Below are 26121 nucleotides of genomic sequence, written 5' to 3' on the forward strand. Positions count from 1 at the left end.
AGTTACTCTTATAATTCTAAAATTACTTTAAACCACAGGAATTGTATAAAAAAAATAAGTGCTGGAATAGATCTGCAGCTGGAATTCTATGATACCATGCAAAACTAAAACACTGACTAATTCCTTTTCATTTTGTTTTATTCCTGCAGGTCCTCAACCCTTTCTATATTTTTCAAATATTCAGCATCACCCTGTGGACCATTGATGAGTATTATTACTATGCCTTATGCATATTCATTATCTCAGTCATCTCCATCAGTCTCTCATTGTATGAAACTCGAAAGGTGAGCCTGCTATATTATTTATTTAGCCTGATGTGTTTAAGCTGATCTCTAAATAGAATTTCTTTTTTCTTAACCTGAATCCTCTCTTGTTCTGAAGCAAAGTATCACTCTACGCAACATGGCTCAGTTCATCACAAGTGTCACAATATGCAGAGACTCAGGAGGTATGTTTATGATTATGTTTTGTGTGCTGCTTACGTTCTCTAGGATTAGAGGAGTTTAATGGATCTTTAATGCAATAATATTTGTATTGCTTTTGTATTTAAAATGACAATGACTGCTTTGAATTTCAACTATACTGACTAAAAGTGAAAGAATTTTTTGTATTCTGATAAACTTAAGGGTTTCTACAAAGGAGTGCAAGGGTCACACTAAGAGTGTTTTTTCAATAAAGAAATAAAGTCAGAATATTTTTGAAATAATATTAGGTCTATGAAAGTCTTAAAACTATGAGAATTAAATTGTATTATAATGAAAATAAAGTGATAACAGTTGATCTTAGAGAATAACATAACATTACCAGAATAAAGTGGTAACATTAATAGATATAACATTATTGCTGTAAAGACCCAGAGACCAGAGAATTTGTAACATTACAGGATTAAAGTCGTTACAATAGAATGAAGTTACAACATTACAAGAATAAAGCTGTCAAAGCAAGTCGTTACATTACATGAATAAAGTCGTTATGATAGAATAAAGTTGTAATATTACAAAATAAAGGTGTACCATTGCAAAAATAAAGTCATTGCAATACAATAAATTTGTAACATTACAAGAATAAGGGTCTACCACTTTGCAAAAATAGGCATTACAATAGAATGAAGTTGTAACTTTACAAGAATAAAGTTGTTACAATAAAGTTGTGACTTCAAGAATAAAGCTGTAATATTATAAGAATAAAGTTGTAATATTATAAGAATAAAGTTGTAACATTGCAGGGAATTAAGTCGTTACAATAGAGTACAGTTGTGACTTCTAGAGTAAAGTTTTAACATTATAAAAATTAAGTTTTAATATTACAAGAATATAGTTATAATAGAATAAAGTTGTGACTACAAGAATAAAGTTGAAATATTACAAAATAAAAGTCTACCATTGCAAAAATAAAGTCATTACGATAGAATAAAGTTTTAACATTACAAGAATAAAGTCGTTACAATAGAATAAAGTTGTAACATTACAAGAATAAAGTTGTTACAATAAAGTTGTGACTTCAAGAATAAATTTGTAACATAAGAATAAAGTTGTAACATTACAAGAATAAAGTCGTTACAATAGAATAAAGTTTTAACATTAAAAGAATAAAGTTGTTACAATAGAATACATTTGAAACATGACTAGAATAAAGTTGTAACATTACTAGTATAAAGTAATGTTGACTGTCTAAAACTTGAACAACTGAAAAATTTTTACTGTTTTTTCTCATAATATTATGACGTTATTTTCGTAATTAAAAAACGTAGGTCTTAATATGGCTCTACTACTTGGTTATAGTTTTTTTTAAGGGTTTCATGGGTGAAAGTTTGGGTCTCAACCCAAATATCACCACAGAGTACAAGACACAATCAAAAAAGTAAATGGGGACTAATTAATGGGAGCATAAAAAGTGCTTTTCTAGAGCTAAGTTACCTCTGCTTCATCTGAGTTATAACTAGTTATTTTTTAGGGACAATTATAAATCTGCAAATGAAAGCAAAACCGACTTGATGTTGGGCCAACATAAAACTCTTTGATAAAGTCACTGTGTTAGCAAAGTTTACATAATTCGAGTAGCTCTATTTTACAAAATAACTTTTAATTGTATTAAAGTCACTTGCTTTCCAGCATGAATAAATCCATTATATTAACGCTGTTTTCTGCTCTCTCAGTGGAAGAATGTGTGAGCTCTGTGGAGCTGGTCCCTGGCGACTCTCTAATCATCCCCCAAGAAGGTCTGGTGCTGCCCTGTGACGCCGCCCTGCTGGCTGGGGAGTGTCTGGTCAATGAGAGCATGCTTACTGGTATTGAGAATTAAAATGTGTTAGTTTATGACTCTGTGGTATTTAATGGTCTGAGTTAGTCCCGTTGTTGATTTCCTGTGGTGAACCAAGCGTTTAAATCTTTTGTGTTCAGGAGAGAGTGTCCCAGTGCTAAAAACCCCGCTCCCAGCCGGGGACAGGACCTACAGCGCAGAGACTGAGCGCAGACACACACTTTTCTGTGGCACACACATCATTCAGGCTAAAGGAGGACGGCCGGGAGGCAGCGGCGCTGTTGCTGTGGTAACCAGCACCGGTTAGTAGAGGAAATGCTGATGCTGAACCCTCAAAGGAAGCTTCTGTTAGATCACCATTAGTGAATAACAATTGTGCACCATGTCACTCTTTTAGCACTGTAATTTATTATGAATCCATATTAGTTGGCTCTTGAGTCTAAAACTCTCAGCTGGTTCAAAAACCAAACCGGGCTTAAAACAGCTCTTTAGTCAACATAAATTCCGATTTCCTCTCAGGTTTGCCATCGTTCTACCTTCAGGTACGGGGCCGTCAAATGTTTTTTTCTGATTTTAACTGTTCTGGTTCATTCAAAAAATCTTTATTGACACATACAAAGGGCTTTTAAATGGTAATTTTATTAAAAGAATAAAATATCCTAACCAGCTTGGTGTGATTCCAAAAAAGAAAATTAAAACAATCCTCTGGACTTTGTTTCCAAGTTGGAAGACGTTTCGCTTCCCATTGAGGAAGCTTTTTCAATTCAAAATGTCAGTAACAGCGTTGAGTTCAAGGTTTTACACAGTAGCCCAACAAAGCATTTGTTTTTGTTTTAGAAAGAAGCAAAGCAAACTTTTTAGCTATTGTGTTAGAAACTGGGAAACAACGGTAAATTAACCATGGTAAACTGCTAATGTTGCTAACGCTACCACATCAACACTCAAACTCTCATAGGTACCCGAGCAAAAAAGAGAAAGGCGTCTGAATGAGTTCTATTTTATTTTTTTCTCCTAAAACTGATTAAACAAGGATTTAAAGAATATTTTGAAAGGATTTGTTTTATGTTAAATACCAGGTTAGGACCCCTTCATAAAGGAGCCCCCCCTCTTAGACTTAGGCTTAACCTCCTTATCGGAATTTAAGCTAAAGGCCTCCTTAAAACATTACATGTCACCTTTGTTTTTTGGCACAGAGGTTTCAGGTGCACCAGTTTAAAAACTGCCCAAAAAGCAGCTGTTGATTGTCGCTGCTCTCTATGTCCAAAGAGTTATGCTGCTTGTGTTTCTGATGCAGGGTTCTTCACAGCCAAAGGTAACCTGGTCAGCTCCATCTTATACCCTCAGCCCATCAACTTTCGCTTCTACCAAGATGCTATGAAGTTCCTGCTCATCCTCGGGGTGATTGGTAAGCTCTATCGGGGTCTCTACTATCTCACTAAAACTTGCTTATTTTTTTTCTAATCGTATTCAACATTTTCCTCAGCTCTCATGGGTACTGTCTATATATTTGTGATCCTCTTCAGAAGCAATGTAAGTGCTCTTATATGAAGACTATAGATTTTTCCATTAAGGTGAAAGGGGTTAATGCTGCTTGATGTCTGTCCAGGTGACCTGGCTGCAGCTAATTATCCGAAGCCTGGATGTCGTGACCATCGCAGTGCCTCCTGCCTTGCCAGCCGCCATCACCACGGGAACTATTTACGCGCAGAGCAGGCTGAAGAAGCGTGGCATCTTCTGCATCAGTCCTCCACGAATAAACATCTGCGGAAAGGTGTCAGTGTTCTGCTTCGATAAGGTGATGCCGGAAGCTGCTCCCCGCTCGTTTATTTGGAGTAAACTCATGTCTGCTTTACATGTTGGCATCAAGATTCGACTTAATTTGTTTTTCCCAGACAGGGACATTGACAGAGGAGGGTCTGGATGTGTGGGGGGTAATGGAAAGTGGACCTGTCGGTTTATCAGAACTGGTCCCTGACCCTACGCTCCTGCCACCAGGGCACATGAAGTCTGCTCTGGCCTGCTGTCACACCGTCACTCTGCTCCATGGTGAATCCCTCGGAGACCCCCTGGAGCTCAAGATGTTGGAGTCTACAGGCTGGGTATGAAAAGATGCAGCTCCAATTAGTTCACTTTGTTTATTAGTAATGGCACAGGACTTGGAATATATCTATGCATAGAATATAGCTTTTCTTTTCCTTTTTTTAAACAAATCAGATAAACCTTACCTGTCTTAAGAAAGTTTGGAATACTAAAATATTTTTTTCTATTCTTTTGTTTTATTATTTTATATATTATTATATATTAGATTTGATGATAATATCATGGTTTTCTGAGGATCTTGTGGGGTCAATTTTTAAACACTGGTGTTGAATGGAGGCACATTTGTGCATATTTTCAGGCACACCTCAAACATTCCGCTTCCTTGTATGACATCATTAGTTCAAACAGTTATATAGAGGAATAAACACAGAGAGAATGTCCATTCTACATGCTGAAATTCAAATCAAAAGGAAAAGGACTTTTTAATACGCCTGTAAAAAGAGTTTTATTATCGACATGGACTTAAAGGCCACTCAGCAGGGAAGAAGCCACCATTCAAAGGCAAGAAGAAGCAGATTAAGCTTTATGAAACACATGTTTTTAAGTGTGATAAAACTGAATTTGGAGTGGCTATGATCAACACGGTACCGTTCTGAGGAAAATTTGGGAAGCTTCCAAACCTTCGAACACCCCACCTAATTTTAAGTATGATAGTGGCATCATTATGCTGTGTGAGTGTTTTGCTGAATGAAGCAAAATTAGTTTAAATGGACAAAAACCTTAGGCATACAACCAAAAAAATAAAAAATATCAATGTATTGGAGTGGCCTCAACAAAGATTTTTAGAATAGTAAATAGTCTTTATTTTGGCAAATAGAAATAATGCTAACTGTCCTAAAAGAGAAAAGGGATAGGTGCAGTTAAAGTCAGACAATGAGGGAAAAAAAACGTGTGTCTTTTTATGCAGAGGATCTTTTAATTTCATCAGTTTCAATTAATAAATCAGTGTTAAAGTCATTTTTTTGTTTTGTTTTTTTGTTTGGTGTGACTCAGATTCTCCAGGAGCCAGAAGGAGATGGAGATGTTATGCACTCTACGTTTGGAGGTCACAAAGTTTTGGCAGTTATGAGACCTCCAACTCAAAAGCCTCTATCTCAGGGAACTGTAAGTGTCTCAGCAATGTTGTTCAAAAAAGCCTATTAAGCTCTTTTTCCACGGTTATTTGCACCTCATTAGTGTAGGAAAGACTTTCTAAACCAGCAGCTGCAATTGCATGTTAATGATTTATATGAACCAAACAGCGTTACATCACTGTGTGCTCACACAACATGCCACGTGTGAGATGAAGATGGAAAAGGTGTCACTGAACCAACTCCTTTAAAATAAACTGGGCGCTGTTTATTTCTACCATGTTTTGTCACTAGAGCAGAGGCTGGGAGCCGTTATGTCTATCACACAAGACAATGAACAGTCCAACTCTTTGAAAGTGAGTCCCTTACAGTATATAAACACACACCCGATCCGGTAAGAGCAGGATCTCTGTAGTGCTCATAACAATAGTCGTACACAGTCTGTAACTATGGCGATTATCATACAGCTTCATCACCTCGAGGTTCATCGTATGCTAAAAGCAGAAGTATAAACTGTCAGCATGGATTACAAAAGAATAGAAACATCTGAAAAACGACAAATTGGTGTGGAAGTGAAAAATGTTAATTCCTGTAAAGGCGCCCTATCATTTGTTCCTTTTAAGCGGTTTTGTTTAACTTTCTAAGTCAGCTTCTGTTGTACTCTCTTCCCCTGATTACTAATCAGGTTTGTTTTTGCTCATTTTACCGCAAATGTTAAATTTACCTCTTTTTGAGTGCTTCATTTGTAGCACTTTTCTCTAAAAAAAATTTTTACATGGGATTTTTGAGAAACGGTTGTTTCTAATAGCATAGAGGAGAATTTTCTAAAGCAGGGATGCACAAAGTGGAGACCCCTCATAGACACCAAGTAGTGCTTCGCAACATGGTTTTTACAATCATTGTGAAGTGATCCTTTATGTATGTGAGTATTAATGCCTAAACAAGTATTTAAGTATATAATAAATACATGAATATGAACGTTTTATAAATAAATGTATAAAATAAGTATGTGTAATAATAAGTATATAACATCTAATACACGTTTTAAACATGAAATATAATCCAATTAAACGATCAAATGTGCCATTAAATAATGAAAATCTGTTTAAAATGATAAATGAAATGATAATAAATATAATTAAAAAAAAAAAATTTATTTAAAAAACAATATAATTACTTCACTTTATACTTTTCAATAAACTTATCATGCAGTGAATTAATGTATTTTTCTGTGTTCGCCATTTTTATTTTGGGGGTTCACAGGCAGAAAAGTAAGAAAAGCCCGACTTCTTTTGCACGGTTTTTCACATTTCCAAATATATGCGACTTGTTTGTGATCTCTGTGCCAACTTAAGTGCACTGCATGTGCAAAAGAGGACGCAATGACTTCACAAGTGAGTGTGTTCTGTGTTTACGGAGGTAAACATGGACGGTAGAGCTGGAGCGTGTTAAAGGCTCTATGTATGCACCTTGAAGCTTTCTCTCTTCGGTTCTTTTTCCTGAAAAGAAATAACGCTTCATAACTTATATGTATTAAATAACTAGGAGAAATGACAACAGATTTTGAGAAATTATAACCATACTCAGACCAGAGAAGTTGATTAGAGCTTACAGAAGGCAGCTGCTCACCTGGCGCCCAGATTAACAGTTAAAAAGGCAATTTATACATCTCCAGTCAGCCTCATCATTACATCATACACGTTAGCAGATGAGTAGACATCCATGGATCCAACCTTATCAAAATATTACACTTTGTTCTTAGCTGAAGGACACCGCTCTCATTCCATTCCCAAATTTTTGCCAGGTACCGAATGAAGATTATAACGGTATATCCAGACAGAGGAACTGTCTTAATTAGATAAACTATTGTGGAAAACATCAGTTCTGACGGCAACAGGCAGCTAATATTAAGGTATAATAAACTCACCCATTATCTATGATAATTATCCTAACAAGCGCATCCAGCAGTCCTTCATTTCTTTCCCAGCCTCAGCCAGTGCACTAACAACACAATCTTTTCAAGATGGTTGAAAATAAAAACTGCTCTCTGCATTATTTTCCACCCTGGTTGTTTTTCTTGCAGCTTCTGAGTAGCAGGATGCAGAATAGCGACCTTTGTTCAGTATCAATGACATTCAGGTCAGATGAATGCGACCTGTCCGTTCAGACACAGGTCGCATTTCAAAAGATCCGATTCGTATTGGATTCAGGACCACATCACCAAGTGGCCTGGGTTGATTTGAAAAAATCGCATCTGTGTTGATCAAACTGTCATGAAAAAATCAGATACAGGTCGCATATTTGCAAAAAAATCGAAGCACTTAAGGCTGCTGTGTGAACGTAGCCTTAGACACCCAATTCGACTGACTCAACTTAGTCACAACATGTCAAGCTGCAATTACTGAGTTTCAACAAAAGGACGCCTCGCTGCTTAATGTCACATAATACAAGACAGGTTCAACTAATCAGTGTTGCTGCGCACATATGCAGACCGGAGGGGCAGATTTACCATTAGGCAAAACTAGGCAGTTGCCTGGGGCCCCAAGTTCCTGGGGGCCCCATAAAACTCCTGTTACATGTACAGTTAATACAGCTATTATTAATTTGTGCATATTAATTATGTTTTTTATGAAAAATCCTTTCGGGGCTGCTCAGTGGTGCAGTGGGTAGCACTGGTGCCTTGCAGCAAGAAGGTTCTGGGTTCGATTCCCGGCCCAGGGTCTCTCTGCATGGAGTTTAGCTTATAAAAATGTTGTTAATCCCTAACCAATCATTGGTCTAGATAACAGTCATTAATGGACTCTCACATTAAGGTCTTATCTTTGTTTTGGTTCTAAAATGATCATCTTGTCAGACGGACAGTGCAAGTAAGTGATCAAGTGTGTTAAACCGTATTTGTACTGTAAAGGTGTTGCCTGAATTTAAAATTGCAAAGAAAAGAGAAAGTGTTTTTCATAAAATATAAATCACACATTTTATTTTTCTATTCTCCCATCAGTTCTCCAGTGAGGCAGTGGCCATCGTAAAGAGGTTTCCCTTCTCCTCAGCCCTGCAGAGGATGAGTGTTGTGACGGTGGCCCATAGGGGGCGCTCTGCTCTAGCTTTCCTCAAAGGTTCCCCAGAGATGGTGGCTAGCCTCTGTCGTCCTGATACAGGTTCTACCAAACTGAGCAGTTTACACCTTAACTACATCCTCCCACTTCAGATTTAATTCTTTATTAAAACAATGTTATTTATTTGTTTATTTTCTTTTTTCTTCAGTTCCAGCTCAGTTCTCAAGCACACTACGTACCTTCTCCAGTGAAGGCCTCAGGGTTCTGGCACTTGCCTGCAAACCAGTAGACGTAAATTCTGACTTGATGAACATCGAACGGTGAGAATAACTGCAATACATATATTTATTTCTAACCGTTCAAGATTGTTGCTCTGTATATGAAGGCAGCTTTTTGTCTGTCTGCAGGGGGGAAGTAGAGAAAGAAATGCAGTTCCTGGGCTTGTTGATGATGAAGAACCTGGTCAAACCCGAGAGCCCAGAAGTCATTAGCACCCTGACACTCGCTCACATTCGCAGTGTTATGGTCACTGGTGAGAACCTATTGGAATCCTCCCTTCTCTATTCCCGATTGTTCCCTATCACAGCTAGAAAGTTCAGCGTGTTTAGTTTTATGATGGAGATGAAGAGAAGTAACAATAACTGCGAAGAGGAGCTAAAATAATACACATTTTTCAAACAAAAAGATGAAAAGTGTCAGTGTCTATTTGGGAAAATTACTAAATAAAATCCAATAGAGCCAACTGCTGTCAGAAATCACCTGTTAAAACCTATTTTGGATTCAATCTAAAAATGAATCTAATTGTTCTTCGAGTGTGTAAAGTCAGGCATGTAGGCTACATGCCGTTCATCTAGCAGAAGATCCTGTTGGTAAATGAGACAAAAAAAAATCCCTATTTACCCCCAAATGTAAACAGCCATTTGGAAAACTAAAGGTTTTTCCAATAAATCATCCCTGACTGCTATTTGTAAAGGTTTTAAACATTGTTCTGTGCCCCACCCAAAAAAAAATCCAAAAGTTCACTTTAAAAGTTTTAGAGGAAACATAAACCTGATTTAATACCTTTGTTTATTTCCCATCCCCTGAGGCTAACCCAAATTTTAGCATTTATGGATGAAACAGTATTTTGACAAATGTGTTGGCGCCCTCACCTTGTAGTATGGTGTACTTAAAAAAAAAATCTGCTGGAGATTGCAAAACGCTACAGGCTGTGGTTTATATTACAGCAGGACCCCTAAAAAAAACAAAGCTACAGCTAATTAATTAAAGCATTATCATGTTAGACTAATCCAGTCAAAAGGCCGAAACTCAAAATACATCCTTTATCGAATCTGAGTTGGCGAGAGCTATTTTAAGAGGAAAAATTAACTAAATGCTTTGTCTTAATCTATGCATAGTTGGTAGAAACGTATCAGTTGTGAATGCAGTATAAAGAATTTCTAAGTTCCTCCACGTAACATAGGGCTCTGGAGCCACATGGGGCTCTTTAGACAAGCGGTCACGAACCTTTTTACAGCTGAGGGCTAATTCAGGGGCACTTTGTCACAGGAAGGGCTACCAATACTGACCTATGAATGGCAAGGGTTAATGTTCACCTACACTTCATATATTATATACATATCTTTATTGTTTCTTTAAATTTATAATTTTCTTTTAGACATTTTCATTTTTGAAATCTCTATAAATGCTTAAATGCCATATATGATTAAATGATGAAATGTTCTATAACCCAATTAAAAAAAGAAGAGAAACAGAATACAGTGAAATTTCAAACGTAGCTCACTGATGAGTTGTTCTATTTTCAGAAGACTCTAAGGGCACCCCTTGTGGTCCTTGAGGGCCCCTTGGTGCCCACGGGCACCATGTTGGTGACCCCTGCTTTGGACACTCAACATTGGCTTCATCACTTTGGCTGAAATTGATGACGACACCTTGCAAAATGGGGTCTCCTGCGCTGTCAGGACCTGAAGTTTATTCCAGAAGTTATATTCGAAGCCTTTGGGAATAACGCTCAGCACGTGTTTGCTGCTGGGTTAGAATTTATCACAGTGTTAAACTGAGCATAGGAGCAGTTTAAATTACACAGCAAGCAAAAATCCTCATAGGACAGCCATCCTCTATTTTTCTTTAGAAAATATCTTAAAGACCAAATGCCCTTTTCCATCCAGCCATCCAAATACAGAGACTTATTTCTATGTAGCACATATCTATTATTCCAGATAGGAGTTTGGTGGGGAGAAAAATTGTGCGTGTACATAAGTTTCTAGCACAACAACACTCGTTTGTGAAAGGAAGCTAGCTTCACTGCGAGTTTATTGACGCTTCTTTTACTTTAGAAAGACTTCAAATCAACTTCGCTTTTACTTTGAAAGTCTTCGAATAAACATCTGGTTCTAACAGTGCAGGGGACTTCAGCCAGGGTCCTCATAGTGCAGCTCTGGGTTCTGACCACTGATCTCTGTTTATTCACTGAATTGCTAATTACCCATTGGTAGTATGGGGTTGAAGTGAAGCTACCAACCGCCATATTGGTACTCCCTAGTTAGTCTGGTAGCAATGTAAACAATACGTGGGCTACAGCTTCTAACAATGATGATGTTCTCATTTTCAGAGAGGCTTAAGATTTTGAAATAAAGATAAAATAGTCACATCACATTGCATCATCATTATAAAGTCAATGAAGTCTATAAATCATTTAATATAACATTATACAAATCCATCACAATAAAATGAATGTATTAATGGAATATAATAATAATACAGATGTCCTAAAAGTGCTAAAATTGATTATGTACATGTAATATACATGTATTTATTACATTGTTATGGTAATTACATCTTACATATAATTTTAAGATTTTACATAAAGACTGAATTACAAGTGCATATCTGTTAATGTTTTCGTATTTTTCTGTTTGTTAATTATGCATGATACCAAATACTTTTATTCTGTGTCTCTGCATTAGCCTTTAAATCTGACATACATTTACAATAGAGCTAAATTAATTAACCAATTTAATAACTCCACAGAGCCTTAGTTTCTAGACTAGCAGAAGCACATAAATTGGTAAAGTAACCGGTAACATCAAGTTCATATTTTGCTTTTTGCTCTTCGTTACAACAAGAATCTGATCATTTGAAAAAAACTATACAAACAAGTATGTATGCACACACTGACACTGACAGTGAGACTGTAAAACGACTCCCCACAGCCGGCAAACTGCTTGTTTTTGCAGCCAAATGCTACACATGTACATTTTTACTACGCGTCTCTGTGGGAGCGGGGAGTACCAATATGGCGGCCGATGGCTTCACTTTTTTGGGGCAATCAGCAATCCAGTGAATAAATAGAGATCAGTGGTCCTGAAAGTGCAGCTCTATATCGACACCCCTCTCCAAATATTAGCAACTTGTAGATATTTGTTAAACTTATCGTCCCTCTTCTTTTTTTATAAGTTATGTTTGAGGCTCCAAACAAGTTTTATAAACAGGAATTAAGTAATTTTTTGTAAGTCACAAAATAAATTCACGCTAGTTATAACAGAAATAGATATTTTCACCTTTTTTAAATATAATTTTCAAAAAATATCAACAAACTATTTCATAGGTTTTTTTTCCCTTTATTTTAAAATCCAAAATATGAAATGGCTTTTTTTTAATTAATTTTTTTTTTTTTTATGTAGAAAACGACAAAACTCTCTTGCAGTTGATATTTATTTTAAATAACATTTAGCTTTTTTTTTATTTTTTTAGGTAATGTTTGCTTCTCTGAACAATTTTTATTAGATGGAAAGAAGTGACTCTTTGGATTGTAAAGGTTGCAGAACCCTGCTCTAGGTTGTGATTCGATCCTACTATAATATGCTACAGTTAATAAAAAAAAAATGTGCTATGATTTTTAAGACAGTAAATTTATGCGTTTTTTTTCCCTCTTTGGTTTGTTCCTTATTACTTAGGGGACAATATTTTAACAGCCGTGAATGTAGCAAAGAGCTGTAGGATGGTGGGATCTGATGAGAAGGTGATTTTTGTCATTGCGACCTCCCGCACTGCTGAATCCATGCCCAGTTTGAGGTTCAGTGTGGAAGATGGTGGCCCCACTGCTACCCAGAGCCCTGCAGGCATTAATCAGGTCAGTTTTTCACTGCTGACACACTGGGTGCATCATTCTTCACATTAAGTATTGCTCAGATGACTAGAGAAATAATTTTTTAACCAATCTGAGGAGGGGGGTTCTTGTGTATTAATGTTAACATATACATATACAGCATATTCTTTATTTTTTTATTTAGTAATGTTATTTTATTTTCCACCCTGTCCCCTCAGGGCCTGTATCAGGCTGGTTTCGGCTATCATTTAGCTATTAATGGGAAGTCCTTCGCTGCCCTCTGTGACCACTTCCCTGAATATCTTCCAAAGGTAAAATAAAACTTATAATTTCTCCATAAATGCTTCCCAATCATGGAACGTATGAATCCAGGGATATCATAACTGTGTTCTTTTATAGGTTTTAATGAAAGCTACTGTATTTGCACGCATGGCTCCTGACCAGAAAACCCAGCTGGTAAAAGAGCTGCAGAAGTTGAAGTAAGATCAGGATTTTCTTGGAAGAGATACTAAGAAATAAATTAACAAGATATAAGTTATGATAGAGAATAAGATAATTAGAATGTAGTCGCCTTGTTGTTATTTCTGCAATATTTGGTGCTGTATGCACTCATACCATGGGCTGTTTTCTCATGTCTGATTGGTGGATATTGATGAAACTGATTGATATGGTAAAATTATCTGCAGCTATCGGGTTGGCATGTGTGGAGACGGAGCCAATGACTGCGGCGCCCTGAGAGCCGCCGACGTCGGAGTTTCCCTGTCTGAGGCCGAGGCCTCGGTCGCCTCGCCTTTCACTTCCAAGACAGAAAACATCAGCTGTGTTCCGCTGCTGATCAGGTGAGGATCCAGGTGGCTTTTAAAGGAGGAGTCGGGAGGAAAACAGAGGATTAGGTGTTTAAGGTTTCAATAAAACTTCAGATATTTGAAGTTCGATTTGTTTGGTTTTGTTTTCGCAGAGAGGGCCGATGTTCTCTGGTCACATCCTTCAGTCTCTTTAGATACATGGCGCTTTACAGCCTCATCCAGTTCTGCTCCGTCCTCATCCTGAACACAGTGAGTTACAATGAAGAAACTCCACTTTCTTAGCTTTAAATCTGTTAAAAAACATTTCTTCTTTTAGTTTCAAGGCAAACTTTTAACAAAGTCTTTGAATCAACCACAGTTTCCTCGGTATAACAGAATGTTCTGTCCTGATTGCTTTTAGAGTTTAATGCAATATAGAAATCAGTTTCATGCCTACGTTGCATTACATTTATTTTCTGTGCTTAATGGTACAAATTTCCATGATACTTTAATTAAATAATTTCCTTTAAGGAACATTTTAAAAATATTTTTATCCAGTAAAGTTTGTTTTTTTTGCAACATATGTTGCTAGAAATTACTGGATAAAAATATGTTCCTCAAATGAAATTCTTTTTTTAATAAAGTATTAAAAGCAGTTTTCTTAAAAGAGTAACAGTAAAAGAAGGCGATGCTACGGTACACTGAGGTAACCTGATCATTGTGGGAAAACTGCACTAAACAAAGCTGAGAGTTTCTGTTGATCTGAGGTTTCCAGGTTACTGGTTCCACTGCTTAGGAGTATAAAATCCAAAACCATATTTGATTCATCAAACATAAGAAAATATATTTTTACTGTAACTATATTCAACTGAGGCCTTTATTAACACAATTACAGTAATTTATCCTGTTTAAATGCATGTTTTACCTTCATCCATTTTTAACAAGAAACTATTGTGTCTTTGTCTTTAAATTACTTTATCTAGACATTATGTTTTTAGAATGATAGTAGGAAGCAAACAGGTTGAATTTATATACTTCTTAGCTTTCTTAACGATGCTAGGCTTTCCCATTTTGTTACCAAAAACAATAGCATTCTGCTTTTCTGCTCAAAGAGAAATCTGAACTATGGTCCTTTTATTATAAATACATCATAAAATACAGTTAAAATTTGTGGTATATTGGTGTTATAAAGTAATACCAGGGTAAAAAGTTATAAAGTTGAGTTTCACCAGGACTAATATGTTAAGAGATGTTTTTGTGTTCCATTACTTAAGCTAGGGGAGTGTGTTGTGAGTAAGGAATAAAGTAGCCTGAGAATGGAGCCCTGAGGAACCCCAGATTTGATCTTTGCTCAAAATAGCAATTTCCCGATGATGGAATCAATCGATCTGAACCGATTTGATTCACTATTACACCATTCATTTCTAGTCTACCAGTTATGATTTACTGTGTCAGGTCTTTTTATACAAACATCTTACTTAATAGAAAATATAACCGCAAATGTTTAAACCTAACTGTTTAAGACCGTTTTAAAATTGTTCCAAAGTTCTTGTAACTAATCGCTCCACTCCACAGGAAGTTTTTAATTGATTTCTTTACCTTTGTTTGCAGGTGATGACAACGATGGGTGACCTGCAGTTCCTGTTCTGTGATCTGTTCCTGGTGACTCTGCTGGCCATCGTGATGGGTAGAGGAGGTCCCAGTGAGGAGCTGCATCCATGGCGACCTGCAGCAAGCCTGCTGGCCCTGCCCGTGTTCGGCAGCCTCTTCATTCACACCTGCATGATCATCCTGGGCCAACTGGCTGCTTTCTTTATCACCACCACCCAGGAATGGTAAGCTATTGCTACTATTTATATGGGGTTTAATTACTTTTTGTGATTATGGCACTAAAAATTACATTTTTTATTATGTTTTTTAGGTATATTCCATTAAATTCAACCGTGTTTGGAGTAGAAAACCTCCCCAACATGGAGAACACGTGTGTGTTTGCTTTAGCGGGTTACCAATATATCATCATGGCAGTGGTCGTCACTAAGAGCTTTCCCCATAAGAAACCTCTCTATAATAATGGTGAGTCAGCAAAGAAATTCACAGACATTTCAGATCTCTTCTACAGAAGAGTATTAGGGCCACTGAAATAAATAAAAAGACGTTAATTGATTTTTAAATATTATTTCGGTTTAATAAGGGAAAAAAGTCAGAATTCTGACTTTTTTCTCAGAATTATGACTTTAATATAGATGGGCACCATGAAGGAAGAGATGTGGGAGTACTACGCTTCACTGACAAAAATGCGAGTTGTTTGGGAGGGCCAGTGACAAATTGGTGGAAAATGGCGGAATTAGGCGACTTTTTACGTGCCAGATGGGTCCCCGCTGATGCTATTTCAGTAATGGAAGAGCAGAAGGTGATTAAAACAAGAGAGCTAGTTTAGTCTCTAAAACAGACATGGCTACAACTTGATGCTAACATGTTTGTTTGCTGTCAGAATTCAGTCATAATTCTGGGATTAAAGTCAGAATTCTAAAAAAAAAAAAAAGTCAGAATTCTGAGATTAAGCTCGGAATTCTGAATTTTGTTTCTCATGTTATACTGAAATAAAAAAAAAAATCAGTTTTAGTAAATCAGTTTTCAGTAAAATTAAAAAATCTCTTCCGTACTCTTCTCTTGAGCCGTCCTGTTCTTTATTTGTCATGTTGATTGTAAAACTGGATTTTGATCTTCTTTCCAGTGATCTTCCTCTGTGTGCTGCTGATCCACTTTGCCATAATGACATTGCTGGTGTTGTATCCGGGTCCCTTCTTCGGACGAACATTTGAACTGTACAACTTCACCGACATGAACTTTAAGATGCTGCTCGTTGCCGTTGCTGCTCTCAACTTCCTGTTGTGTTTTGTGGTAGAGGTGAGTTAACACAACAATAATCAGGGATCACTTTCACTCTATGGACCAAATTTACACTGCTAAAACTCATCTAAAAATAAGTAAAAATCATGCATGTACTTTAAGCAGGGAAATGGAAAGAGTATTTCTGCCCTTAGAATAAGATAATTAGAAACTATGCACTTGAAATGAAATGGTAAAGCTGTTTTATTTCCTCATTGTTAACTCTATTGGTAAATTGTCTTACTTAACTGGTCAAATCAAGGGAAAATTAACTTATTTTGCATCTTAATTGAGACGCAGCTTAAAACCTCCTCATGATGACATGTTCAGGCCGAGACGAGCTACACATTCAGTGGCTCTAAAATTAACATACCTGAGTTAAAATTTAAAGTCTTTGTTCCCTAAAAACGATACAAAAACATTTCAAAATCATTTCCTGAGCTCCCCACAACCTCAGATCCTAAAACTAATACTTTGTTGAACAATTGTTGAAATTATTTGTAGCTTTCACTATGCATTAGCAGTTTACATCTGCTAATGCATACAAAGAAAGAGATAAACATAAAATAACATTCAGGGGTTATAGTGTAATTTTCTTGATGTAAACATGACTACAAACTAGTTTGTAAAAAAAAAAAAAAAATCTGTCCAAAGGTAGCATTCTGGGACAGGGGAAATGTCCTGTCCTGCTGTCACAGCAAAGTTTGCTATCATTTCCCCCCCAAACTGATGAACAGACTAAACCTACTGTAATCTGGTCAGTGAGGCTTTTAAAAGGGCTCACTGGAAAACTGTATAAGCTACAGTAGCTTCTGTAATGTTCTGATCATGTTTTACATATCAATAGGTTTTTTTTTATTATTACTGGGATAATATTTGTCCCAGTTTGACAAAATATGCAAATCTAAATGAAGAATAGCATTAAAAAAAATTAGACTGCTTACAGCTTAGAACAGGTATAAAATTCGTAATGATTTAATAAACATGAATGTTTTTTTCCCTCTCCTCCAGCTGCTGATAGATTTGGGCGTTTTGAACTGCCTACGGTCGCTGCGAGGGAGCCGTCCATCCAAAAAACAGTACAAACGCCTGAAGGCTCTGCTCTCTGAATCCACATCATGGCCTCCACTGAATCAAACCCTGTCCCCCACAGAAAACACAGTCATCTCCTTCAGCTAGCATTTACCGAGCCTAGCGCTGGACTCACTGGAGCTTAACCATGTTTGATGTCTGAACATCACCACTTTTACCAACACTGCAATGTTTACCTGCCAAATAAAAGCTATTTTTTAAGTCTGTGTGTTTTCAGTTACAACAACTGTTTATTTGTTTGATAAATATCTGCCATATATATATATATATATATATATATATATATATAGTTTGATTCAGTCAACTTTTACTGGCAGTATCTGTTTTGTGCGTAAATTACTTTCTATTGTGAGAATAGATTTTCTTTATTCACATTTCTTAACAAATGTATACTTTTTGTTCTTAAACCAAAGCAGTAAAACCAGAACCAGGAAGAGAACGGTTTGATCGATATGTAGCATCCCAGATATGTGCGGCTTTGAGATCTAAAATGGTGTGAAATAATCACACAATAAACAACCCCCCTGAAATAAGACCCTGCAGACATTTTCCCGATCAATCTAATGTAAATTTCTGCAGTGGTCAGAAATATACAACCCATCTGAAAGATCCTATCTTTTCTTGGTCATGGATTTCTTTTGGAACAACTCTACTAGCACTATAAGCTCTTCAGTGAAAACAACTGCCATGGATTACTGTGAAAGCTCAGGTTTTATCTGCTTACCACTAGAGGGAGCTTAGTCAGCACTAAAGGTGTTTGTGATCAAGATGCATCTAAAACAACTGTAATATGTTAAAATATTATGGTTTAATGTCAGTTGTTTTTGAAAGTAAAGCTCATAGATGTCATCACACATTTTAAGCCCTTACATTGGAGAGTTAAAGGGAAAGTACTAAAGTTTAAAAACTGCACAAGGACAGTAAGCCATAAAATATTGCAAAAAAGATAAAAGATCCAAGCATATTCATGTAAAGTTAGGTAGAAGGAAAAAGTGTTGCGGGAAAAGGTTCCCCAACAACAGAAAGACAAGCAATACCCAAATAAAGAATTCGAGGGAGTGTCACAAGCAGTGGACAGAGAATCAATACATCCTTTATCAACGCAGTGGACCTGAAAAAAACAAAACTTCAAAGCATTTATTTTGTTTTTGACAAACTTTAGACAGATACCGATTTCAGTCAGACTGAAAATAAAAATAATTTTACTGTCAAACAATGGGGAAACAGGTGTGACAGTGGCAAAAACAAGTAGACAAATGAAAGCTCACAGGTACCCACAAGACTACATAATACAATAAAGACCCAAATTTTAAAGGATAAAGAAAAAAACAGCTCAGAAAACAGAGGACAGGGTGGTTGTCTGTTCAATTTTCAAGTTTAAAAGAAATGATGTATACAGACGCTTAATAAGCAGACTAATAATTACAGTGCAAATTAATGTATGCATGAGAAAACCCCCCATTATTGATCAGATAAAGAATCTGTCCAACTAATACTATGACTGTGATCACCCATTGGGCCTGTTTGGAGAAACAAAGATTATGAAGTTCAACAACCACTGGGAGGACGGATCTGCAGGAGCGCTCCTTTGTGTGTCTTGGGTGCTTGTGCACCGGTCTTTCACTGAATCAGCTTCATGCATGGGGTGGAAGATATTAATAGTTCAACAGTGATGCTATTTTTCTTTCTGGAGTCAAGGCAGACAGCACTGTGAGGATCGTGTTCTTTAATTTCTCCAGCACATTTAACACAATTCAGCCTTTCTTTCTTTGTGAGAAACACCAGAAGACTCTAGTAGAGGCATCAACAATCTTCTGGATCAAAGACTACCTGACAAACAGACCACAGTTTGTTAGACTGAAGTTAACAGCACAGGAGTACCACAGTGGACGGCACTATCATTCTTTCTTTTTACTCTGTATATCTCCATTCTCCAGTACAAGACAGTCATGTCATCTGCAAAAATACCTGGGAGAATTAGGCTAAAATAGATTTAAAATTTAGTGTTTGCCACTAAATGCAAAGAAATATGAGGAAAGTGCCCACAGAAACGTGACTGAGGATTTTTTTTTCTAAACTTTTACATTCAGTACCCAATACCTTTGCTTGTATTTGGATGTTCTGATTACAGAGCACAGTCTAAGAAATGTGGAAGTGGTTCTCTTTTTAAAGATTTTTTTTTTTATTTTTAGTTATTTATTTATTATTATTACCTTAAATAGATTTCTTCACAGCCATTGTGGTTTGAAGCTCCCCATCACCTCTGGGCTTATTATGGACTGTAAACCAGTGTTTGCATATCTAAATCAGATAATCACCCATGTCAGACACTTTACCCTGTAAGGGCTGAAGCTGTGAAATATGTCAAACCCATTTTACAGTCTTGGCTATATCATTCGTCCATGTGAGTATTAACCTGTAAAAGATTTTTTTTGTTTCAGATAAAAACAGAGAGTTATTCTCCAGTCTGCAAGGCCTAATAAGAGCGAAGCAGAGTCTACTGTTGATCAACTTAAAACAGCCCTCTACAACAACAGCATTCTGCACTCCTGATCTATATGAACATTTTGTTCACACGGTAGATGAAAAGCAAAAGTATATGAAGTCAGTCCGTTTTTAGGAACATAGGCAGAAACAGGAACTTGTGGATTACCTCTGAATCTATTTGCATCCGAGTGCGGTGAGTTCTAACTGGGTGTACTTCTCATTTGCAGCTGGTAAAATAGATGTTCTTGCCTCACATGACATTGTGGGTGATGCTGATATCTCTTTTTGTGCCTCATTCTGTTTTTATTATCCTTTCAGAGCAGAACATTTCTTGAGATTGAGATATTTTCTCACATCTGACTGAAAAATAATTTCTAACTCCTGACTGGTTTACATACCCCTTCATTGGTTTAAAAAAATGGGTTAATTACTTCTTGTGCACAACAATGTTATCAGTCTTGCCTGGTTTGTGCCACACAATATACGGAATTCAACACAGACCTTTAAAGCAGCACATCCTCCACTTTAGAAACTGTTCAAGTTCTACAATCACTATTCTCCCCTAAGAGCAATTGATACAAATCATCTAAAAGTTGTGAGAATCTAAGAGCTGCAACAAATTTGTTTTTTATTAAATCAGGACTACTTCTTGGTAGCAAATATTTAAATGTCTGAATTTTGCTGGGAAACCCAGGTTGTCTTGACCACCTGTACATGTCAATAGCTTGGTTTATAATTTCAAGTTACTAAACATTAAATCAAAGTAAGCACTGGTATAAAGGTGACAAACTACCACAGCTTAGCTAGAGTGTACGTCAGCGGCAATTTCTCATTTAAAACTGGGTAAGATACTAAACCTCACATGTCAATTTTGTAATATTGATAAAAAATACATTTGTGAACTTCACTAATGTAGTCGTTAAATATGCACCAAAATGAACATGATTTCATGAGTATGTGGCGCATTAATCGGCTGTTGAGCCATGTTTGTGCGTGATCTCCCCTCTGCTGTGGAGAAGCAGGACACTGCCGGTCATTGTCGATGAGAAATCCTTGTTGAGGTTTGAGCCTCCGTCTATTGAGGTAGGTAGAGAGAGCCCTGATTGGATAACACTAGAAAATGTGTCATTTCTAGTGAGGCTAAGACTCTTACCTCTTATTTTTTTAAATCAGTATGGGATTTAGACAAAAAAAAAAAGAATTTCTAGAATATCAATAGTTAAGGTCTGTAATAAAAGATTTAAGATGTAATGAAGCAGGTCTACAAATGCCACCAAATATAGAGGATTTACTAAACATTAATCCCCCAAAATACTGTCCATATTATATAGGAGTTTATCCAGAATAGATTAATCTATATTACTTCCCAATGGAAAATGGAAAAATGATTTATCAGTTTGGCCTAGTCAAAATGTATGGTATAAATAATGTCAGATTTAATTTAGAACAAATTCAACACAAAATCCATCATAGAGTATGTTATACAGGCTAACAGATGTTAAGATTAGTTTTGCAGTCTGATATCAGCTTGCAATGCTAAAGCAATGCACCAGATGACTATATACATGCACTATGGTCATGCACTCCTGTACAGAGGTTCACACCACAACCTGGACCGGGGGCCCCCCAGCTGCCCAACCATTCCGCAACCCTCTAATTTTCCAATCCCAGCCCCAATACCCCATTCCCCAAAATTGACTATGGGTACCTGCTGTGCCCAACCCAGTGTAGGACTCTAATCAGCTAAATGTTGTAAGGGAAATCGGCTCACGTGTGGTATGATATGCATGTTTTGTGGCTCTAAAGAATGTATGACAAAACAGTTTTTTTGCTGTTTTTGTTTTTTATATCCTCATAAGTTTTGAAAATCACTTGACGATTATAAAATCCCAGCTTTAGAATGAAAGAGAAAGCGTAATCTTAACTTTACTGGCACGTTTCATGGACTTGTGGTTTAGTCTGCATTTGTGAGAACTAAGCCTCCAAAATAAATGGCAGGCAAACACGTCAGTGTTGTTCTGTTTCATAAAACCCCTATAATTTATTGACTTCTATTAATCAAGTTTTATTTTAAAATCAAAATTTTATGTTAAATAGCAACCTAATTATAGCCCTTTGACCTCTTGAACCTTGTAAATCTTTTTGGAGCTTTTTATTTACCCATAATAATTGTATGACAACCATCTTGTTTGTGGTAATCATCAGCGGCAGTGCTGGTAAAACCCAGAAATTCTTGTCCCAAATTAAACTACCACACTCAGGATTATTGAAACATTTTGTCATGTGAGCCAAATTCATTTAAATCCTCAATCTATACAGAGGAAGCTTTTATTTGAAAAAAAATGGTGGTAATGTTGATTAATGTCCACCGTGCTAATCTGATAAATACAATTTAATTAACTGTTATTTTATAATAAAAACATCTTTCTAAGCTGAACTACTGTTACTCTACATATAGAGTAGAACTCATCTAAAAAAATCTCCTTTCTCTAAAGTTAAACATTGCAATAACATTTCAATGTCTTAGCTGATACTACATAAAGCATTCGTTTACAAAGGCTTTTCTAACATAGCACTTGAAGGCTTTCACATTTTACATTTTTTTTAAATACAGCCTTAACAATTTCACATGGAACATTACAGGACATCACAGGGGTGATGCATAATAATCCCTATCAGCCCTTATAGGGATTATTATGCCCTTTTAAATCTTATAGTCTCTAAATCTCGAAGGCAGTCTTATCTCACGTCCCCTGGAAGTCGTTCTCACAAGAGTGGATGGTGGGAGGGAGCATTCTGAAGAAAAGCTCCCTACAGGCTGATATGATGGTGGTTCAGATGGAATGTTCACCCCAGCTGGGGATCTGCAGTTCTGCTATGGTACTGCAATCAGCCAAATGTTGTGCTACAGGAACATCAGTTGCAGGAATCTTAGCAGCTGACTAGCTCAGGTGGTAAGTCAAGCCTGGGGTCGTATCCCTGCTGGGGGAATGAGCTGCCAGTGTGGCTCCTTAGGCATGACCCTCATGGTAATGCCTACTTTGGGGAGTGGCAGCCTAGTGGTTAGGGCATTGCGCTTTGAATCCTGAGGTTCTGAGTTCAAGCACCACTCCCATGGACTGCCACTCTGGCTCCCTGAGCAAGACCCTTAACCCTGACACTGCCCCATGGCTGCCACACAATGGCAGCCCACTGCTCCCCTCTGGATTAATGCAGAGAGTTAATTTCGTTGCTCTTTACTTGTGACAATCTAATGACCGGGCCCTTCAGAACCCAAACCTCTTCCTCTCTGGGTCCATTCAGAACCTAAACCTCTTCCTCTCTGGGTCCATTCAGAACCTAAACCTCTTCCTCTCTGGGTCCGTTCAGAACCAGAACGTCCTCCTCTCTGGGTCCGTTCAGAACCCGAACATCCTCCTCTCTGGGTCCGTTCAGAACCCGAACATCCTCCTCTCTGGGTCCGTTCAGAACCCGAACATCCTCCTCTCTGGGTCCGTTCAGAACCAGAACATCCCCCTCTCTGGGTCCATTCAGAACCTGAACATCCTCCTCTCTGGGTGCGTTCAGAACCAGAACCTCCTCCTCTCTGGGTCCATTCAGAACCTGAACATCCTCCTCTCTGGGTGCGTTCAGAACCAGAACCTCCTCCTCTCTGGGTCCATTTAGAACCGAATCTCCTTCTCTCTGGGTCCATTCAAAATCCGGACCTCTTCCTCTCTGGGTCCGTTCAGAACCCAAACATGCTCCTCTCTGGGTGCGTTCAGAACCAGAACCTCATCCTCTCTGGGTCCATTTAGAACCGAATCTCCTTCTCTCTGGGTCCATTCAAAATCCGGACCTCTTCCTCTCTGGGTCCACTCAGAACCTGAACATCCTCCTCTCTGGGTCCGTTCAGAACCCAAACATGCTCCTCTCTGGGTGTGTTCAGAACCAGAACATCCTCCTCTCTGGGTCCATTTAGAACCGAATCTCCTCTCTGGGTCCATTTCAAACCCGGACCTCTTCCTCTCTGAGTCCACTCAGAACCCAAACATGCTCCTCTCTGGGTGCGTTCAGAACCAGAACCTCCTCCTCTCTGGGTCCATTTAGAACCGAATCTCCTTCTCTCTGGGTCCATTCAGAACCCGGACCTCTTCCTCTCTGGGTCCATTCAGAACCCGAGCCTTTTCCTATCTGGGTCCATGTAGAACCTCCTCCTCCTCTCTGGGTTCGTCCAGACCCAGAACATCCTCCATTTAGAACCAGAATCTTCTTCTCTCTGGGTCTGTTCAGAATCCGAACCTCTTCCTCTCTGGGTCCATTCAGAACCAAAAAAACAAAACAAAACAAAAATAAACCTCCTGAAGGTGAGTCCTTGAAGCCGAGACCAGTTGCGACATGCACTGCTCCATCAAGTTTCACTCTCACATTTTGACCAGGGAGAAGCTCTGGAAGCGGGCGAGCTGAATGCCTACAGTTGTAGAATAATCTGTAACAATCTTTAACCTGCATGTTTCATTTAAACTTGGTCCCAGGTTTACTGCGCTTGGCATTACAGGTGCTGATCTGTCGACCAGTCAGTAGTTGTGCTGGACTGCAACCTGTCACTGCTACCGGTGTGGAATGGTAACTCATAAAAGTGATTTCAATGAAAAATGATCAACAGAAATGATATACGTCTTACCCTGTTGTTCAAACAGGTCAACTCTAATTTTCTGCCATGGACCACTGGCAAAGTATCCGTGAATTAGTGAGTCTTCTGTCATATGGCGAGGCCACCCTTTTCTGATAAACTTCTTTACTTTTTGAAGTTCAGTATCATTTCGTGTAGACTGACGGATTTCCTCCAGCTTTGATGATCTGATTGGTTTACTGGGGAACAGATTAAAGCAGGGCAAAACAGGCTGCTTAAATGTGTTCCCTCTTGTAACAGTACACAAAAAAGCGCTATCACCTCCAAAGTTTCAGGAAAGCTAGGTCCATTTCTGTCCGATTTAGACAGGGGGAATACATTTTAGCAGGGACAGGTGACCTACTTTAATCTGTTCCCCCTTGTAACTTTACAAAAAAAAAAAAAAAAAAAAAAAAAAAAAGGTAACCTGCCTGGCCCTCATACTCGTAGTAAAGAAGTGAAAGAAGCAATTGAGAGAGATAAAGGAAGGCAGCTCCAATGTTCTGCAAATAACTGATCAATAATCTGATCACAGAGATAAAAGCCCTGGATAAATAATCATATGACTCGCTCTTTAACATACTTGAATGACAGTTTGGATGATCTGCTGTTGGGGAGGAAAAAAAAAAAAAAAAAAACGTTTCCAAAAGCTGAAAAAAAAACAAAAAAAATTGCTTTCAAAGTCAGTTTGACAGGCAACACATCAGCTGACCTAGAAGGTGGTGTTACCGGATAAAACCGATCAGCGTCTAGTTTATTAGTTATTCCTCTAAAAGGTTTTACTGCGGACGGTGAGTTCTTTACTCGTGTGCTAAAGCTTTAATTTCTTTATGTTATTTTATTTTTTTGTTTGTTTGTTTATAATGGCCATTATCATTATGGATATTTAGTCGCAAAGAATTTACTGACTAAGGTAATTATTAACAAATTTAACCAAACAAAACGCAGCTGTTCGTTATTAATATGCATGGTAGTAATAATGATAATAAAAGTAATAATAATGCTAAAAATGAATTCCATTAAGTGGTTATCCAACTTTTTCTCATTACTGTGCCACAATGCAATGCACTACTGTTTTTCTATTCATGTTTGGCACTGTGAAATTTCTTGTTACTGAAATGAGCTATGAGCCAATAAATTATTACGACTAAACCTTAAAGTATCTTCTGCCAGCAGGTGTCAGGTAAGGTCTAAAACATTGTAGCGCCAAGGTGGACAAAGGCTGGAAGAAACAAGCGAGACAGATCAGGAAAAATTGTGCGCGCGACCGAATGAGTAAGCTGTGTCGTCACTCATCCGCATTTTCATTCGGTTTGGCGCATTATATACAACCTGCAGCACCTGAAGAAAGAGTGGCTTTTAGAACATTCCACGATAGCTTTTAGTAATATTGGCTCACAATAACCAACTATTAACTAGGTAATAGAGCTAGGTGCAGGATAATTTATTTGATGGAGTTAGTGATTTTATAACATATTTTAAAGATTTATTATGCGAAAATGTTCAGTAGAGTGATGGATAAACTTTACATGCATTCTTATGTTCAGCTACCACAGTAAATACATATATATATATACACACACATATATATATACATACATATGTGTGTGTGTGTGTGTGTGTGTGT

The 26121-nt window shown here is 37.5% G+C and overlaps 1 protein-coding gene across 3 annotated transcripts in view; it reads left to right on the top strand.

Moving 5' to 3' along the window:
- atp13a2 (ATPase type 13A2) overlaps window positions 1-17559 on the top strand; it is a 28802-nt gene extending 11243 nt beyond the window's left edge. For all 3 annotated transcript variants that reach the window (XM_015387580.1, XM_015387581.1, XM_015387582.1), the window contains 21 exons: window positions 150-284; window positions 382-448; window positions 2156-2287; window positions 2400-2561; window positions 3554-3664; window positions 3743-3789; window positions 3866-4054; window positions 4152-4358; window positions 5353-5463; window positions 8428-8584; window positions 8691-8802; window positions 8890-9014; window positions 12439-12614; window positions 12809-12901; window positions 12990-13069; window positions 13277-13429; window positions 13549-13645; window positions 14987-15210; window positions 15297-15448; window positions 16110-16282; window positions 17276-17559. In XM_015387580.1, coding sequence (XP_015243066.1) covers window positions 150-284; window positions 382-448; window positions 2156-2287; window positions 2400-2561; window positions 3554-3664; window positions 3743-3789; window positions 3866-4054; window positions 4152-4358; window positions 5353-5463; window positions 8428-8584; window positions 8691-8802; window positions 8890-9014; window positions 12439-12614; window positions 12809-12901; window positions 12990-13069; window positions 13277-13429; window positions 13549-13645; window positions 14987-15210; window positions 15297-15448; window positions 16110-16282; window positions 17276-17443 — 2871 coding nt within the window. In that variant the 3' untranslated portion in view covers window positions 17444-17559. The remainder of the gene's footprint in view (window positions 1-149; window positions 285-381; window positions 449-2155; window positions 2288-2399; window positions 2562-3553; window positions 3665-3742; window positions 3790-3865; window positions 4055-4151; window positions 4359-5352; window positions 5464-8427; window positions 8585-8690; window positions 8803-8889; window positions 9015-12438; window positions 12615-12808; window positions 12902-12989; window positions 13070-13276; window positions 13430-13548; window positions 13646-14986; window positions 15211-15296; window positions 15449-16109; window positions 16283-17275) is intronic.
- Window positions 17560-26121: the final 8562 nt, after the last annotated feature.

This window comes from Cyprinodon variegatus, unplaced genomic scaffold (genome assembly GCF_000732505.1).
Source record: "Cyprinodon variegatus isolate N-32 unplaced genomic scaffold, C_variegatus-1.0 Scaffold399, whole genome shotgun sequence".
In the NCBI taxonomy this organism is placed as follows: Eukaryota; Metazoa; Chordata; class Actinopteri; order Cyprinodontiformes; family Cyprinodontidae; genus Cyprinodon; species Cyprinodon variegatus.